This window comes from Podarcis cretensis (assembly GCF_951804945.1).
Source record: "Podarcis cretensis genome assembly, chromosome: 6".
In the NCBI taxonomy this organism is placed as follows: domain Eukaryota; kingdom Metazoa; phylum Chordata; class Lepidosauria; order Squamata; family Lacertidae; genus Podarcis; species Podarcis cretensis.
Window position 1 is genome coordinate 55,145,087 of NC_137175.1, and position 17,204 is coordinate 55,162,290.

Sequence of the window (17,204 nt, forward strand, 5' to 3'; positions counted from 1 at the left end):
TAATGTTGCTTTCTGCTTGTGTTTGTTGCAAGGAAACAAAGTATTGGAAGATTGAAAGTAAATTCTCCTTTGTTTGACACATTTTAAAGATGGAGGTTAACAGAAGTTTTCCCCTCTAGAGGGAGTTTGTTAGTTTCTTTGTTGCAGTTCACAAAGAGACATAACAGCTGTGGAAATCAGCGTGAGACCAGATATCTGACCTTGACTAAAAATGAACAGGAACCAAGTTTTTCTTGCTGCCCTTATTAAAGTGGATGCTATGCTGCAGCAGCTGCAGGAGGATATGAACTTGGTAGATGAGAAACTGGATGCCATGACTGCTGTAGCTGGAAAGTATGGATTGACAGGAGAAGAAGAGAGTGAAACCTTACAACAATCGACCCAGGAAACTGACTTGAAGCAAACCCAAGGGCAGTGGGAGATGGAGGAGATTGTTAATATGCCTCAAAAGCCACAAAATGAGAGATCCAATGTCGTTGAACCCAAAGGGTGTCTGCAAACTTCTGGAGTTAAGGGGATTCTTAGCTCTAGTGGGACTGTGAAAGAAGACAAAAAAAAATCCTTCCAGTAGCACCTTAAAGACCAACTAAGTCAGTTCTTGGTATGAGCTTTCGTGTGCATGCACACTTCTTCTCTTGTGAAACAAGAGGATAAGTACTTTTGGAGCAACTACCATTTGGATTATAAATTCAACAATGGGGAGTGGAACTGGGGGGAATGGAACAACTTGACAAATGAAAATGGAGACTATGACTGTATGGAACTTCCCAGAGATCCACTCCCCAAGGAGAAGGGGAAGAAAGTACAAAAGACTTCAACAAGGGACAAGAAAGTGTTGTATCACAATCAGGAGCAAGAAAATCTGCAGAGGTGGCATGGAAGTGACTTAAGAGCCTCAGACATCAGAACACCGGACTGAAAATTAAGATTAAAAGGAAGAAAGGACGGACACAACCCGAAACCAGGAAAAAAGGGACGATGGACTAAACTAGAAGAGAACCTGTTTATTATATATTTGGCTATTTCTGAGTAATATTTGTGAAATAATAGATTGTGGCGGAAAGGAAATAATTGGCTTTAGTAGAAAGATTTGAAGATAATAAGCACAAATATAATTTAAAGTCTAAATTTAAAAGTATATGGTTTTGAAAGTAAAGATAAGGTTAAAGGTAATATTGATAAATTTGAAATAGATTGTTAAGATAAAATATTATTTTTTTTATAAATATGGGAAGAATTTGCTGAAACAATGATTAAATTGGAATACAAAAAAGGGAGGTATGAGGAGGTCTAAGACACAAGATAAAGAAAAGAATTTATTTTGAATCTTGTTTATTTTTTTTGCTTTTGCTTTTTTTTGCCTTTTTTCTGTTTTTCTTTGTTTATGCTTTAAATATTTTTGTATCCTGAAAATTTGAATAAATATTATTTTTTAAAAAACAAAAATCAAAGTGCTAGAAATATCAATAAGTAGACAAAGACCTGAATGCAAGATTAAACAGGGGTAAGGAACCTGTGGTCATCCAAATATTGCTCTAATGCCAGCCATCACTGACTGTTAGACAGTCTGGCTAGGGCTGATGGGAGTTGGAGTCCAACCAGGTTTTCCAAAAAGGACTACTCTAGAAGCAGAAAGAGAAACCAGTACTATTCTTATGTCAGTTTCTGCAAGTCAAAAATACCTACATAATCTGAAAAGTGGGGTTTTTTTGTGAAGGTGTTAGGTGGGTGGGGATATACAGAGGTTCCATTTCAGGAGCCATATAGCTTTTTGAGAATGGGAATACTGGCAGAAATATTGGCAGGTATGGGGCGGATAGAGCCATATTTCCTGAATCAGAGACTCATTCTGTACATTTTCATACCTCTCTGACAGGACTAAGAATGAACCATGTGTACTCAAAAATAAGTCCAAAATAAGTGGGACTTACTCCTAGGTAAGACTAGCTAGGAATGCAACCTTAACGAGGACTGAAAGCCCAGAGACAGGATCCTGTCAAGCACTTCTAAGCCTCACTGATTTAACAGAAGGGAATTAACCATGTGATAATTGCTTCCATAGAAAGCAACAGCACTTTAAAATGCTCATTTTGGACAGGAGAACTCTCTTTGCTTGTTGTTTTAAAACTAAGGTCCTCCAAGTTGCACATCTGATTTTTTCAATTTGTTTACAATCTTTACCTTACCATTCAGCTAATATATATATATATATATATATATATATATATATATATATATATAGGTAAAAGGTTCTGAATGAAATTCTGCTTGGAACTGCATAATATGAACAAGCACTATGGATAGTGGGTCTTGACCTTGATTCAATAAAGCAAGCTTGAAATTGAAATATTTAGGCACAGGATTGTTCTTTATACAAAAAGAAGAGCAAAACATCATCCTTTATTTAACTACATATCCTGTGTGAGACACACTTAAAAGCAAAACCTGGGATAAATGGGATAAATGCTCTTTTCCTTTGCTTATACTGATGTGAAGCAACTTCAGGTGACAGGTTGAACTGAGATCATCAGATATGTGGGATGACTGAGGTTCAGGAAACAAGATACCCAAGATGCAGATACCCAAGCGCGCGCGCGCTCTCTCTCTCCCATATATATATATATATATATATATATATATATATATGATGAATTATCATTTTACCTACCAATCCAAGGGAGGAAGAACTTATAGGTCGTCATAGCCTTGGGATCTGAAAAAATATATAACAGAAAATATTGTTTTGAGGTTGCAATCCTATACACGCTCATTGCTCAAAGCAAGACAAAAACAAAAACAGGATGGAATCAAAGGTAAACTGTAGTGAATATTCTAAACTTTGTCTATTTTTAAATTTTAAGCAGACCAATCTGTTTTGAGATGGCATTTGGTTTTCAAAGAGGTACTGATGAACCTGTACAAAACTGACAAGGGTGCTGTTTATTTCTTTAAGAGTGTGCTCCTTGCCAAATCCAGCTTGAAAGGCACCCTCTTTGATGCTGCAATTGACTGCTCTCATATCTTTAGGCTGGTATTACATCACCGACACAAGCACTAGTAGTAGCTTGGACACAAGCACTAGTTAGCTTGGACTTTGGCCTCTCTCTAGCGTGCAGAGTCATGATGACCGGCAAAATCCAGAGCTGCAAAAAGAATAATCATTAAGGGAAAGGTGCTGTGGTGCAAATCCAGCCCAGCCATTTCAGGACATGATGTATAGGACTAAAAACTGAATGTGACCACAAAGGAAACACAACTGAAACCTTAAAGCAGGGGTGGAAACATCAGGCTGGGCCCTCGTAGCATCTCAGTCTCCCCAGGCCTCAACCCCTTTCACCTGGTTTCACTCCTCACTGATCCTGCACTGCAGTATTTTTGCCTCTTACTTGTCTGGATGTAAAATAGAAGGGGGGGTGCAGAATGCAGTCTATTTTACAATAGGGGAATTATACATTTGCTGCTCCATCTACTTTTGCACATGGCCCCATCTCCATTCCTGGCACCTGGTGTTCAGAAGTTTACCCACAAGGAAATATGGCCTCCAGGCTGAAAGTGCCCCCCCCTCCCCAACCACTGTGTCAGGGACTGGGCAGAGGAGGAATGGTGGAGCCTGACCCTTCCAGAGAAGAAGAGGACAGTTCAGAATTACAACAGGGGTATGATGGAGGTCACAGCTCAGAGGCAGATGAGGGGGAAAGCTGAGAAATAATGGAAGAGGAGGAAGAAGAAGCACCAGAGGGGTGGCAGCTGACAGACACTGTGTCTTTAGAAAGCATTCCAGACCTCTCCCTCCCAGAAACCGGCAAGCAGTGAAAGTAGGAGAGCACAGGGCTCAGAAGCAAAGGGCCCTCAGCGCCACCCATAGGGGAGATGATGACGAATGAGTAAGTGGGAGAAAAAGGGGGTGGAGAGTCACTTGGGACAACGCCATTATTCCAAGAGGCTGTAAATATTGAATAAAAAAAGCAGATTTTAAGAACTTTTCCTTGTCGTAGCCATTTCTGGCAACCTGCCGTGGGAGTTGCTTCCTCTGCCGCCTGACACTCTGCCTTAAAGTCTAAGAGCCAGTCTTTATAAACAAACAGCTTTGTGTGAAATAGGCATCAGTGTACAATTTAGAAATAAGTATATTGTGCCCAGTTCACTGTGAAGTGTTAAGAGTGTAGCTGCTATTTGCATATGGTAGCCTAGCCTCTGCTATTTGTCCTGCTTATTTACCACTGGAAAAATGCTCCTCCTCAAGAAAAGCAGGAAGCTTCCCTTGAGGGCCCCATGGGGACAATGGGGCATGAGGGAGCTGTGGGCTGTGACAGTCGGGATTTGTGCTTTGGGGGCATCTGTAAGGGGAAATTTGCAGCTGTGTGTAAGCTTACCTCCATGACCAAACACAGTTTTTGCATAATCTGGATGGTTAACTACTAAAACAGCCATGAAGCCACCAAACCATCTAGGGTAGGCGTAAGGATATTTTTCTGCCCATTCCAAGCTTTTCTTCAGTTCCTGTCCTCGATGGATCTGCAATGACAGAAAGTAACCATATAAAACATTTATTAAATCAAGTCCTGAGTGTGTAGATGTTATGGCAGAGAACCCAAACTGGAGAATCATTCATTCAGTGAATGAAAATGTATCTTTCACTTTGTTTCTGAAGAGAGTTCTACAAGAAGGTACTTGCATGGCATATAAAATTAGCAGTCAAAATTTTCCCAGAAAATACACTTATCAACATGACATTGCAATGGTCACCTCTTCTGGGTGGTACTGGTTTTGCCCTCCCTCTTCCCCTCCTGCCACCTTTATAGGGGGTTCATCTACCATATTGCACAACTTTCGTGTTTTTTTAAAGACAAAGATGAAGAAACAAAAGATAGCTATGCACCAATATAAGCAAAAGAAAACACACATCAGACAGAGAAGCACAGAGAAATGGGTGGCAAGTGAAATACATTTTCAGTAAATCTGATGAAAGCCAGAACTAGCTTGTAATCACACTACTGGTGAGAATTCAAGGAGAATATTCTGGAAATGTTTCAAGGTGATCTTGTTCTGACTGGGTGAAAAAGGAGAGTTGGACAGTAAAAGGAGTCACCTCTTATTCACTCTACTTATGCACATGCACAATTCTCATTCTGCTTTTTAACCCAATACCGTATTTTCCCATATATAACATGCCCCCGTGTATAAGGCGCCCATCTTATACACGGAAAAGTGCGGTATTCTCCTTGAATTCTCACCAATAGCGTGATCAGATGCAAAGGGAGACTGTGATTTTGCACTTGTGCTGGAAGAGAGGGGTTCTTTCTGCCAAGTGAAGCTTCCCATCCATTTCAAGGCTGAGAAAAGCTATATCTGCCTGCCAAGTAGAAAGAAAGCCCATCTTTGTTTGCATCTGCCCCTTCAACTGCAAATAAATATTCCCCCTCCCTTTTCCAAGCCTTCTTCCTTACCTCCCTGTTATGACCATAAAGCCAGTGACTAGAAGGTCCTCGGAAACTCTTGAAGTTTTTGAGAAGTTCTTTCTTCCTCCGGTACAACTTAAAGATTTGCAGGAGCCCAAAAAGAATAATGAGCCCTATAAAAAGATGCAAGACCTGTAGAAAGTGAGTATCCATTTTTTCCAGCAGAGAAAGCATAATGCTTCAGCAGGCTCTGCCCTTTTCCAGCAGCCTTTGTTTTGCCTTGTTATGTATATGAATAGAGACTGTCTTTAAGTAACCAGAAACCTCCTATTTAACATGCACACAGAGGAGCTTCTTGGGTAACAACTGTGAGCTGGAACGCTCCAGTACTTCCCTCCAGTGTTTGAGAGGGAGTTGTGCAAGGTAGCAAAATATCTTCTGTAGTTTGGTGGGACAAAGGTGGTTCCACAACATTTCACCTAGTTAATCCAGAAAACATCCTGAGCTGGAATAGCATCGGTACTTCAAATGTTTACGTACCATGGCCTATGTTGGTAAGGTGATACCTGGCTGCTTTGAGCTGAAGATTGGAGGGCCAATGTCATGGCGCGTGCGTGAGGTTACATGTGCAATGTGTGATGTGCACCTGTGATGGCACACACATGACGCAGATCACATGCTTGTCCCATCTCATGCTCAGGAGGAGCCTGCCACTTGGCTCGGTGGTTCGGACTCCTCTGCCACCTCAGTATGAGGGGGCTAAGCCCCCTGCTAAGGAATATTGAAGGGGCTGGTGACGCCTCTGCCCCTATACTTGGTGCAACTGATACCAGCGCTGTGCATGTTCATTCAAAAGCAAGTCCCCACTGACTTCAGTGGAATAATGGGCAGGTCAATGTGCAAAGGTTTTAAATCCTGCAGTACAATCCTAGACATGTCCATTCAAAAATGTAGTCCCATTGAGTTCAATAGGCCTCACTTACAGGTTGACAATCACTTTCTCTTTTCCCCAGTGTCACTTCCACTTCACCACATTTCTGCACTGACAAAAATTCATCAGCATTTTAGTACAGATATTTTTATGTATGCAATTTTGTGTAATATACACATTTTGCAGGTAGTTTTAACATGTTGCTAATACACTTTTGTGCACCCATATGCATTTTCTGCACAACTTTTTAAATTGAAGAACTGCATCGTAAAATTCGATCAAGTGCCTGTTTGCTGGTTTGCATTTTGTTTTGGGAAATGTGAATACCACCCTGGCTCTAAACTGCTATTTGTACTCATATATTATCAATATGGACAGTTATTTTGAAACTGCAGTCTTAATTTAAGATGTATCTATTGAACAGATTTTTAACCTTCCTTTCATGTAAATACTTCAAAAAACTATGAGCATATAACAACTCATTGTTAATAACATTGATATATTAAAGTAGCATTTAAAAGTGATAGCAGCAGCTAAACAAACTGTTCAAACTGGGTTCATATAGGGAAATAAAGAGTCTTTATGAATAAAGCAATATTCAGCAGTACCTATATCTTTCTAAAAAAGAGCAATATCCAAGTAGATCAAATGGCATCAACATATGACTATATTACTAAGCACGTGTTTTTCAGTACCAAAGATTCTGATGACTTCTGAGAAATCAACAACTTGAGTAAGTTTATGATCAATGAATGGATCACAGTGTTAAGCTGTTACCTTCAGTCATAGTCGACCAGTTGTAATTATTTATGAAAGGCAGCTTACTGAATGCCCTTTCCCCTTCTGCAGCACTTAGAGGGAGGTAACAAAGATCTTTTTTCTTTTTTAAAGAAACTTTATTATTTTTTTTAAAATAAGGACAAAATACAAACATCATCAAACATACTGATACAAAAGGGGGGAAAGGATATGGATAGGATGGATGGGAAGATAATACCCTACATTAATTCATGCAATGCATCTTTTATCAGCAGAATCCAAGGCATGCTGTAGAATGTAAAAAAAGAGCATTAATTGAATGAGTGCACAACTTTTCAAAGCAATATAACATAATGCCGATGAGTGTAAAAAAATATGTCACTTACTGCCAGAAGTTTAGGATTACCAGTTAAGAGAGCAAGAATTGAAGCTTTACTGAATAGGGGGAACATTTCAATATTGCTTTGATTCAGAAGGACAAAACTATTCAAAGGGTAGGCAATCAAATATCACTGGCATTTGAGACATGAGTCCTTTGACTTTTTGCATACTTCATTGCTGAATCTGGGGAGATGCATTATGTTATACTGCTTTGAAGAGGACACTACAAAACTAAAAGAGTGTAACAACTTTAACAAAACAAAAAGTCCGAAGTGCATAGCCCCATGACACCTCAGTGCTGGGAGAGCTGTGAAAACCTTTTCCCTGGTGCACCAGAAACAAAATTGGGAGCGAAGGTGGGGGTTTGTTCCCATACTCCACCCCCTCCCTACCCCCAGGGGTGCATTAAGGTAGTCTAATGTATTGCTGAAAAATTATAATGACTACTGATGTATTTAATTCATTTATTTGCTTGGTCTTGCCAGGTTTTATCTTGCCTTTGCCTCTTTGGGTTTGCCAAACTACAGGAAGTGGGGACAGTGCCATCTTTGAGTGTTGCTTCTGGAATTGGGATATTCAGATCTCTGGATATGCTCTCCACTTGTTGCTCATCAGAACTGCCTGGTATTTGCCATTTATCAGAACCAGCAGCTTAAAAGGAAACCCCATTGTCTTAGAGCAGCAATATATAAGGAACGATTTCCATTGAGAGAGGGTCTCAGGACAGATACGGTACATTGAAACAATTCTAGGGTGACCAAGCCATATTTCAGAAACCTGAAATTGTGCATAGCTTTAAAGTTTAAAGTATTTCTCAAAGTGGATTACTGTGTTTCTAGGTAATGCTGATGACAAAGAGCATAGCCCACCTGTTCTGTATGCTCTTTCTGTATCAGTCAGAGAAATAGATACATTTGTATTTAAACTTTTTATCCATTCCACTATAAAAGAAATCATGTCGGCTCCTTCCTCCTGTTCCGGAACTGCGCAAAGAGGAAAAATTTCTCTTCCGTCCCAGTTTGAATGTTCCTCCCACTTTAGTTCAAGATCTTCATTTGCCTTTTGCAATAGTTGCAATTCTGATTGAGTAGATAAAGTCATATTAAGGGCTTCATTTGCAGTATGGGAGAACTTTGTTGGTAAAGTTTCCATTTCAGCTTCTAAGACCTGCAATGCTGCAGCCCAGTCTGTTGCTGAAACCTTCCTTAATTTGTTTATAAATTCCTCCATTTTTCCTCACTCCTTTCTGATGCTGAAGGCCAGACATCATCTCATCTTTCCTAATCTCTTCAAACAGCACCAGGCAATCAGCTTCCAATGCTTCTTGTAAATCTTCCTTAACCAGCTTACTTTTACGACCCAACATCTCCCGTGACATTACCTTTCTGAAGACAAATTTGAGGAGGAGAATGCTTTTATTTAGCAGTCATTCAACTATAAATTAGCCCCATGGGTATTGGAGATGCTGGGTCAGGCTGCCATTACCCAGAAGATCTTCACTAGAAGATGCTCAACCCAATCTCTGGGTTTGAACCTCTGGTGCCCAAGGGTTCTCAGAAGGGGCAGTTTATGCTCTGTTTCTAGATTTGCAATTTTTCCCCTTCAAAAACCTTCAACTAGCATGGGAGGCTGATCAAGCCTTGGGAATCGATCCTTCAGTGGTCTAGAATCTAATCCTCTAAACCATTTATTTCTGTTTCAGCCCTGCTTAGGGAAAATTCATTAAAACAATACATAAATGGTTTTTAACCCCGCATGCCAAAAGGATGCCCCCCCTTTTGTTGGTGGGGTTGCAACATGTAAGGCTCTTACTACCTGTGGTGGAATTGTGTGTATGTAAACAAACTTTGGGATTCAGTGGTTTTTGAACTCAGCACCATTACCAGACAAAAAATCTACAGTATATGGGCCCCAGACTGTGTTTACTTTCCATGCTTTCTGGAGATAAGTTGGATCCTCCTAACAGAGGGTCCATGTTGTGCTTGGCCCCTGAAACTCTTCCCCAACTGGCTTGTGGGTGCGGCTTGCCCCGCTCCAAGCCAGTGGTGCCACAGTTATGCCACCTTTAGCCAATCGGCATTGTAGCAAAGGTTGAGGGCTGGAGGTATCTATTTGGCAGCTCTCTCTCACACACACACACTTATCCTCACCATTTTAGTTTCAACCACATTCTCCCAGCAAGATCTAACTAGTCACATTGCTCTAAGGATTGCTCCTAGGCCACAGTGCTGCAAAAACCTCCCCGACTCCATCAACTAAAAATGTGAAGCTGGACAACTTTAGCCCTCTCAGGATTTGGTGAATGCACTCCATGCTACAAGCGACTGAAAAGCAAATCACAATTCAGCCATACCCAATACATTAAGATTACTAGACGCCCACATTTCCTAGGGACAGTCGCCGGATTTACAAATCAGTCCCCATACAAAATCCATTGAAGTTGAAAAATGTTCCCGGATTCATTGAAAAAAATCTGGTAACCGTACAATACATTTCTTAAAAAGCAAACTATACCAGTTGCAAAGCAGGCATTTTCATATGTGTTTGGAAAAGCACTGTTTTATCTACCTTGAGTCGTGCTACTTTGTGGGTTAAAATGTTTGTAAATCATGTTAACAGATTTATTTTTTTAGAAAGACAGAACAGAAGTCAAATAAATAAAGGAGAAGACTCTGCTCTCAATTCTACTGTGTGGTAAACAGAAGTGTGACTACCTCATAAGGACTGGCAGGTCCCTTCAAGTATATGGCAGGTGGGACTTGCAAAAGTACCAGCATCCATAGATTGAATTATTTGCTACTCTGTCGGTTTACACATTTAGAGGTGTCTGAAAAACTACTATGTTTTAAATCCTAGGCACACTTATTTAGAAGTCCCATTGAACTCAGTGGGGTTCCTTCTGAAAGCATTTATGTAAACATGTAAATTAATATATTTCCCTGTATTGTATAGACTTGACCATACTTCAGCATACTTTCCACTTTGAAGATTTTTTGGAACCTTGTTAGGTAGCTTCTTCCACACCTTGCAATAGTAAAACTGTATCCCCTTTTCCCATAAAGTACAGTATGTGGACATAAGTGTAAGCAACCTGTTTATAACTTTTTGGCACTGAATAATTGAAGGTTGACTAAGGAACTCAGTAATCTTTGAACTTTGGTTGGCCTTGACAAAAGGATAGCTATTTTTAGACATAAAGGTAAACATTCACATTTGCTTGTAGATAGTTATTAAGTCTTGTTATGGGGTGGGCAATGTCCTTTTATAAAATAGTGGCTTATGAGAGAGCCACTTCCACGCTAAAATGGAGGTGGGGTTGCGAGGTTCACGGCCCCTCCACGCATGCGGCAGCCCCATGCGATGGGGGGATTCCCAACCGTGTCACTCCTTAGTTGGCCAGTCAGCTGGCTCGGGGGCAGGGCCTGTCCTATAAAGGCAGGACAAGGCCGGGGATCATCCTCTTTGCTGCCCGCCAGCTGTTCCTGCTTTTTCCCACCCTCCTGCCCTATAAGGTTTTCTTTTTGACCTTGCTATGGACCTTGGTTGGTCACCGTTGAGGGGCCTGGTAGGAATTTTTCCACTTGGCAAATTGGCACCAGCCACTTGGTTTTCGCCTACATCGTAGCAAATCATCACAACTTCCTGGTTATTGGCGGTTAGGCATTGGTTTAGTTCTGAAGATGGAAGAGGGGAGGTAGCACCATCACCTGCCCCACATATTGAAGGGTAGTCCGCTAAAGGATTCCGGGGGGGCATGGCCCTGTCTGATGCCTAGGGAGGTTAGGGCCTAAGGCATGCCCCCTAAAATATCATAAAGTCATAGTGCAATTATTTTACAAGACCTACAATCAGCTTTAAAATCCAACATAAAAGTATACAAAATATATTTATCAAAAGCACCCTTGCTAGAAAAAGTAGCAAAAAAATCCTCTGAGTTTGAGTGAAGGCTAGTTTTTTGCAAACCACCATCTTGGAACCTCCTTAGAAGCCTTTACCGTTAAAAAAATAAACATGAATGGAGACTGGTTAACTTACAGAGACCTCAATAGAAGAAAATAATATTATCAAAATTAGACCTTATGAGGATCTCAAAACAAAATTAACAGGATGGTTGGAATACCACCAAGTCAATGGCATTTTTTAAAGGACAAAAAAAAAAAAACAAAAAAAAAACCACCAATGGCTTCAAACATGTTAGATCAAGGATAGAAATGGATGTAATACAAGGAGATACAAAAACATTGTCTAGAATTTGAGTTTCTGCTGGAGTGGCAAACAAAGGATGAAGAAATTAAAGAAGTGGGCAATTGACACAGGTTATAATATTGAATATGATAATATGATAAATGGTTAAAGCTGTGGAACATAGGATTAAAATTTACCGCTTGTCTGACCTTGAAGAAACTATATTAAAAATGATGCATAGGTGGTATCTTTTACCAGCCAGGCTAGCAAAGATATAGAATGAAAAATAAGAACTGTTGGAAATGTGAATCGAAGGAAGGCAACTTTTTCCACATGTGGTGGTTATGTGAAAAAGTTAAAACTTTCTGGGAAAATATATATAATGAGTTATAAAGATTTTTAGATACACTTTTAAAAAACAACAACAGAGGCATTCTTGCTAGGTATGGTTGGAGATGATATAACAAAGAGTGACCAGAAACTGTTCCTTTATGCTACTACCACGGCGAGAATATTACTTGCACAGAAATGGAAGAAACATGAAATACCCACAGTTGAAGAATGGCAGTGGAAACTCATGGAGTACGCAGAAATAGCAAAATTGACTGGAAAAATCAGGGAACAGGGCGACGAAGCATTCCAAAGAGACTGGATGAAATAAAGAAATAAAGAAATTTGAATGAAATTTGAATGAAATAAACAAATAAAGAAATAGACCCCATAATGTTTATTAAAAATCATTCATTTTGGATTTAAGAATATTGAACAAACATATTATAACAATTGAAGGATGTACATTAATGAAATTTTGTTTTGTTTTTGTTTTGTTTTTATAAATTTTTATTAAGCGTTTCAGCACAACAATTTGTCAAAAACATATCAACCTTATTTCCCCCCATAAATTTCCCTCCCCCCTCCCTAAAAAGAACCCACCCTCCCTGACTTCCCTCAGTTCCTCTCCCTGGTTTTTGAGCACATGTTATTCTCTGCATATTCTAAAATTGTAATGATCCTTAATTTATCTATCTATATGTTACCAATGGTAAATTTGGATTTGTTTATTCAAAACCTGCCAATGAGTTCAGTTCATTTTGTTGTTTCTTTAAGTACTTTGTAAAAGGTTCTCATTCTTCTTTAAAATCACAGTTGTCCTTGTCATGTAATTTATGCATCAGTTTCACCAGTTCCACATAGTTCATCAGTTTTTCTTGCCACAGTTCTTTCGTCGTGATTTCTTCGTTTTTCCAGCCTTGTGCAATTAAGACTCTTGCCACCATTGTCACATACATAAATATGTTCTTCAGTTTCCTTGGCAGGTCTTTTCCTACCATCCCTAACAAAAATGCTTCAGGCTTTTTTACAAATGTTAATTAGAACATTTTCTTCAATTCATTATATATCATTTCCCAAAAAAATTTAATTTCACTACAATCCCACCACATATGATAAAAAGTTCCTTCTTTTTCCTTACATTTCCAACATACATTTGAGCCAGTTTTGTACATTTTTGCTATCTGAACTGGTGTTATATACCATCTATACATTATTTTCATATAATTTTCTTTCAATAAAGAACAATCTGTAAATTTTAAGTCAGTTTTCCGCAGTCTTTCCCAATCTTCAAACATTATGTTATGGCCTATATCTTGTGCCCATTTAATCATAACTGATTTCCGCTCCTCGTCTTTTGTTTCATTAATGAATTTTTGAATAGTATTATTCCATAGTATTAAGTATACATAGAATGTAAACATGACAAATGTGTAAATATAAAGAAAATATAGAGAAACCAGAATAAGGAGGGAGGGAAGTACAATTTTGTTCAGAGTTAAAGTATTAAGGTTAAAAGAAATAAGGTATGTATTATGTATTATGATGGCGAAATTTGGAAAATCTCTAAAACCAATAAAGATCATTTTTAGGGGGGGGGGAGAAGCACCTCCTGATAGAATTCTCTGATATATCAGTCAAGTTTCTTCAAGAAGAGGTATATCCCATTCTCAGACTTCAGGACCATCTGAGGGATAGGAATGGGCAGCTTTGATGGGTCTGGCAGGATTTCAAAGCGAAGCAGCGTTAGAGCAAGAGCTACTTTCATCTCATTCATAGCAAATTGTTGCCCGATACAGTTCCTAATCAGAGTGGAAAAGGAAAGTGGCTATGAATATCATCAAGTGATCAAATTCAAATGCATCTCTGTCTATATTAAATGAGGTCAAAGTACTAGTCCGTGATCTTTTGCACACTTAGTATGGGTGACACCTACTTTCTGCCTAACTTGCGAATCCCACACTTAACCTGAGAAAAGAGCTATATGAATTGTACAGCCTTCTGAAAGACAAAATGTTCTCTATATTTGTTGCACACATATTCTTCCTATAATTCTTAAAGTCATACTCGGTAGACCTTGCCTGGGGACAAAACACAAACTTTTCTTCTCCTTTTTAAAAAAGTCAGTGCTATTAAAAAGGGTGTGTTTCAGACTCACCTTGATCCAGCTGCAAAAGGGATGAATGAATGAGGATGTCTTTGAGATGGGTTGTCCGCTGAGAATCTTGTAGGATTAAATACCTAAAGTAAACAAGGTTTTAGGTACCTTTTTAATGCTTTATGCTTGCTAAACTGCAGCATTACTTTTGACACAAGAGGAGAAGGATTTATAGGAGAGCTAAACAACCCATATTGTTCAGGGAACAATAAAAAAGAAACACCATTGTTCCAAGTGCGATAGGGAAGTGTATATATTTGCATCCTCTAGGTTTCCATTGCACCATTGTAGGCAGCTGTTGGAGCTTCCTAAAATAAGAGCAAGATCTATTGATCTGAAAAGCTAGTAAGCATGCAGAACTTCCCCATCATTATGATGATCTATATCCACAGCTAGATATATGTTACTGTGGTTAACAAAACAGGTTTATTTATGTAGCAAAATGCTTCCGCTTCTGCTGTTGTCAACTCCTAAGGTGGAAGCCAAAATGTTTTGCCACATAAATCTGTTTCATTAATCACAGCAGCATACCTATTGTTTTAGTGATTAACTGTACCACGCTGGCGGGAAAGTAAACGGAGTTTCCGTGCGCTGCTCTGGTTCGCCAGAAGCGGCTTAGTCATGCTGGCCACATGGCCCAGAAGCTGTACACCGACTCGCTTAGCCAATAAAGCAAGATGAGTGCCGCAACCCGAGAGTCATCCACGACTGGACCTAATGGTCAGGGGTCCCTTTACCTTTACCTTTAAAAAGAATTGAGAGCAAGCTTGTGGGAAGTGCAGTTTGAAATGCACATAGATACCAAATACATGCCCACTATTTAATGGCAATATAGGCTTCCATATGGTTTACAGAGACTAAAAGCCAGTTATATAAACATTAAAATCAAACCATCCGCAATTAAACTATACAAGAAGATTTATGTGAATGGGCATTTGCCGCATCACACAGAGGCCCATGTGCATCCTAGAGCCTTGTAGAAATTCAGAACATAGTTGGATGCTTGAATTTAACTATATAGTTACATACCCTTCAACAGGTTGAGACCCCAAACCAGGGCGTGCTCCCATGCATGTCACGTGACCCTCACAAGACCATGGAGCCCAAAAGACGTGCTTCGGGGGGGCTGTGCTCTCACAGCTCCCCAAAAATGCATTTTAGGACACCACACAAGATCACAAACCCCACAAAATGCTTCTTTGGTGCAAGATCTCAGCGTGAAATGGTGTGAGATCATGACGCCCAAAATGGCCGCCGTGCTCTTGCAGGGAAAAACAAGGTGTCTCCTTTTTCCAGGACATTGGCAGGTTTTGTGCTTATTCTTTTCCCTTATATAAAAGGAATTATTTACCTCAGGGTCTTGCCATACACTGGGGTTTTTATGAACACAATGGATGGCAACTGAAACTCTAAATCCTGTAAAAGAAAGAACAGGAGAATACAGTGTTTACAACATTTTAGAATTGTGAGTGAGCTGGAACTCACCAAAAGATCACATACCAACAACTAATTCAATGCACCCAAGGAGTTTTGGACCTTGTACCATCGAGGGGCTTAATTAAAATTGCTCTTCAGATTCTTGCTTATGTTTCTGTTGTTGATGGTTATATGTGCATACAGTGGTTTCAGCAATGGATTTCCCATGCAAACTGCAGGAACGGCAGTTAATTAGCAAATCTGCAATCAAAGTGCAAACTAACAAATACGGGTAAACCTCATTTTATTGTGCTTCACATATATGGTTCCTCACAAGGAGGATGCTGGTGTAGCTGAAGGCTTTCCAGGGAAAGGAAGCCACCCGCCTCTGCCGCCTTTCTTCTGCCCTTGTGTTGGTATGTGCACATATCCCCTGCAAGGGACTGTCAGGATGCTGTCAATGGCTCCCAGCTGGTTGCCCAGGAAAGTATAAAAACAAGAGGAAGTTTCTTACAGACCTTTTTTATTTCAATCTTTACAGAGAGAGGCTATAGAACCCAGACTCTTGGATAATGGCGGTGTCCCGAATGACTCTTCACCCACCCACCCCACCAGTCTCTCCCACTTCCTCATTTATCATTCTAATCATCTCCTCTACGAGCTCTTTGCTCTCCTACTTTTAAGGCTCGCCAGGTTCTGGAAGATGGTGGGTCTGGAATGCTTTCTAATGAAAATGTGTCAGCCGGGTGTTGCTCTGGCTCTTCCCATGATTTCCCAACTTTTACCCTCATCTGCCTCTTAGTTGCGACCTCCCTCAAATCCTTGTTGTAAATCTAGACTGTCGTCCTCTTCCTCCTCCCTGGAAGGGTCAGGATGGGGAAGTGGTCTCCACCATTCCTCCTCTGCCCAGTCCCTGATAGGGACTTAGACAAGTTGTCCATTGCTATGTTCCCAACCAAGTGGCGATTGAAGAAATGATCTATATTTATTTGCACTTCCTCTTTTGGTGCTTCTTGGGGATATCTGAAATCAGCTGGAATTGCTGAAGTTCAGTCAGTATTACTATGATAGTAGTAGCTAATCTGCGATCCTCCAGTTCTGGTTGGTTTGCAACCCCTATCATGGCTGGCCATAATGGATGCAGCTTATGGAAGTTGGCAGTCTAGCAACATCTGAAGGCTCACAGTCTAGTCACCCTGGATTTATACTGAAGTTCTGAGCTGCAATCTAATTTCAGGGTTAGAGGTTCTACAGTGAGTAAAAGGGAATGAAAAACAGAACTTCGCTCTTAAAGAAAATATGCAAACCTTCAGGTAAAGTGCGTCCATCGAAAAAAGTAATGGGTTTGCTCAGTTGTCGGGACACTACCGGAACTGGAGAATTTAGTCGGAGACTCTCCTTTATGCACATTGTGGTATAGGTCATCTTACCAAGATCATCCCTGAAATTTGCAAATAAAGCCATTCATCTTTCTGCTGTCAAAATACTGGGTGTCCATAGCAGTGCAATATCTGGAAAGCATTCTGTTAACCTTATCAAATGTCCAGGCTTGGGTTTTCTTTTCCCTTCTACCACCAGGAGTGGCAGCTTGGCCCCGTGACCATAGGTGCCAAGGGCCATGGGTGCCATGCAGCATGCATGGCCC

The 17,204-nt window shown here is 40.1% G+C and overlaps 1 protein-coding gene across 1 annotated transcript in view; it reads right to left on the reverse strand.

Moving 5' to 3' along the window:
• Positions 1-17,204, reverse strand: part of LOC307219174 (uncharacterized protein) — a 39,829-nt gene that overhangs the window by 10,999 nt on the left and 11,626 nt on the right. Inside the window, exons 9-15 of the mRNA XM_079982173.1 lie at positions 16,867-17,000; positions 15,495-15,559; positions 14,144-14,226; positions 13,620-13,787; positions 5,448-5,637; positions 4,374-4,515; positions 2,669-2,713 (exon numbers count right to left, since the gene is read on the reverse strand). Of these exons, the coding sequence (XP_079838299.1) occupies positions 2,669-2,713; positions 4,374-4,515; positions 5,448-5,637; positions 13,620-13,787; positions 14,144-14,226; positions 15,495-15,559; positions 16,867-17,000 (827 nt within the window). The remainder of the gene's footprint in view (positions 1-2,668; positions 2,714-4,373; positions 4,516-5,447; positions 5,638-13,619; positions 13,788-14,143; positions 14,227-15,494; positions 15,560-16,866; positions 17,001-17,204) is intronic.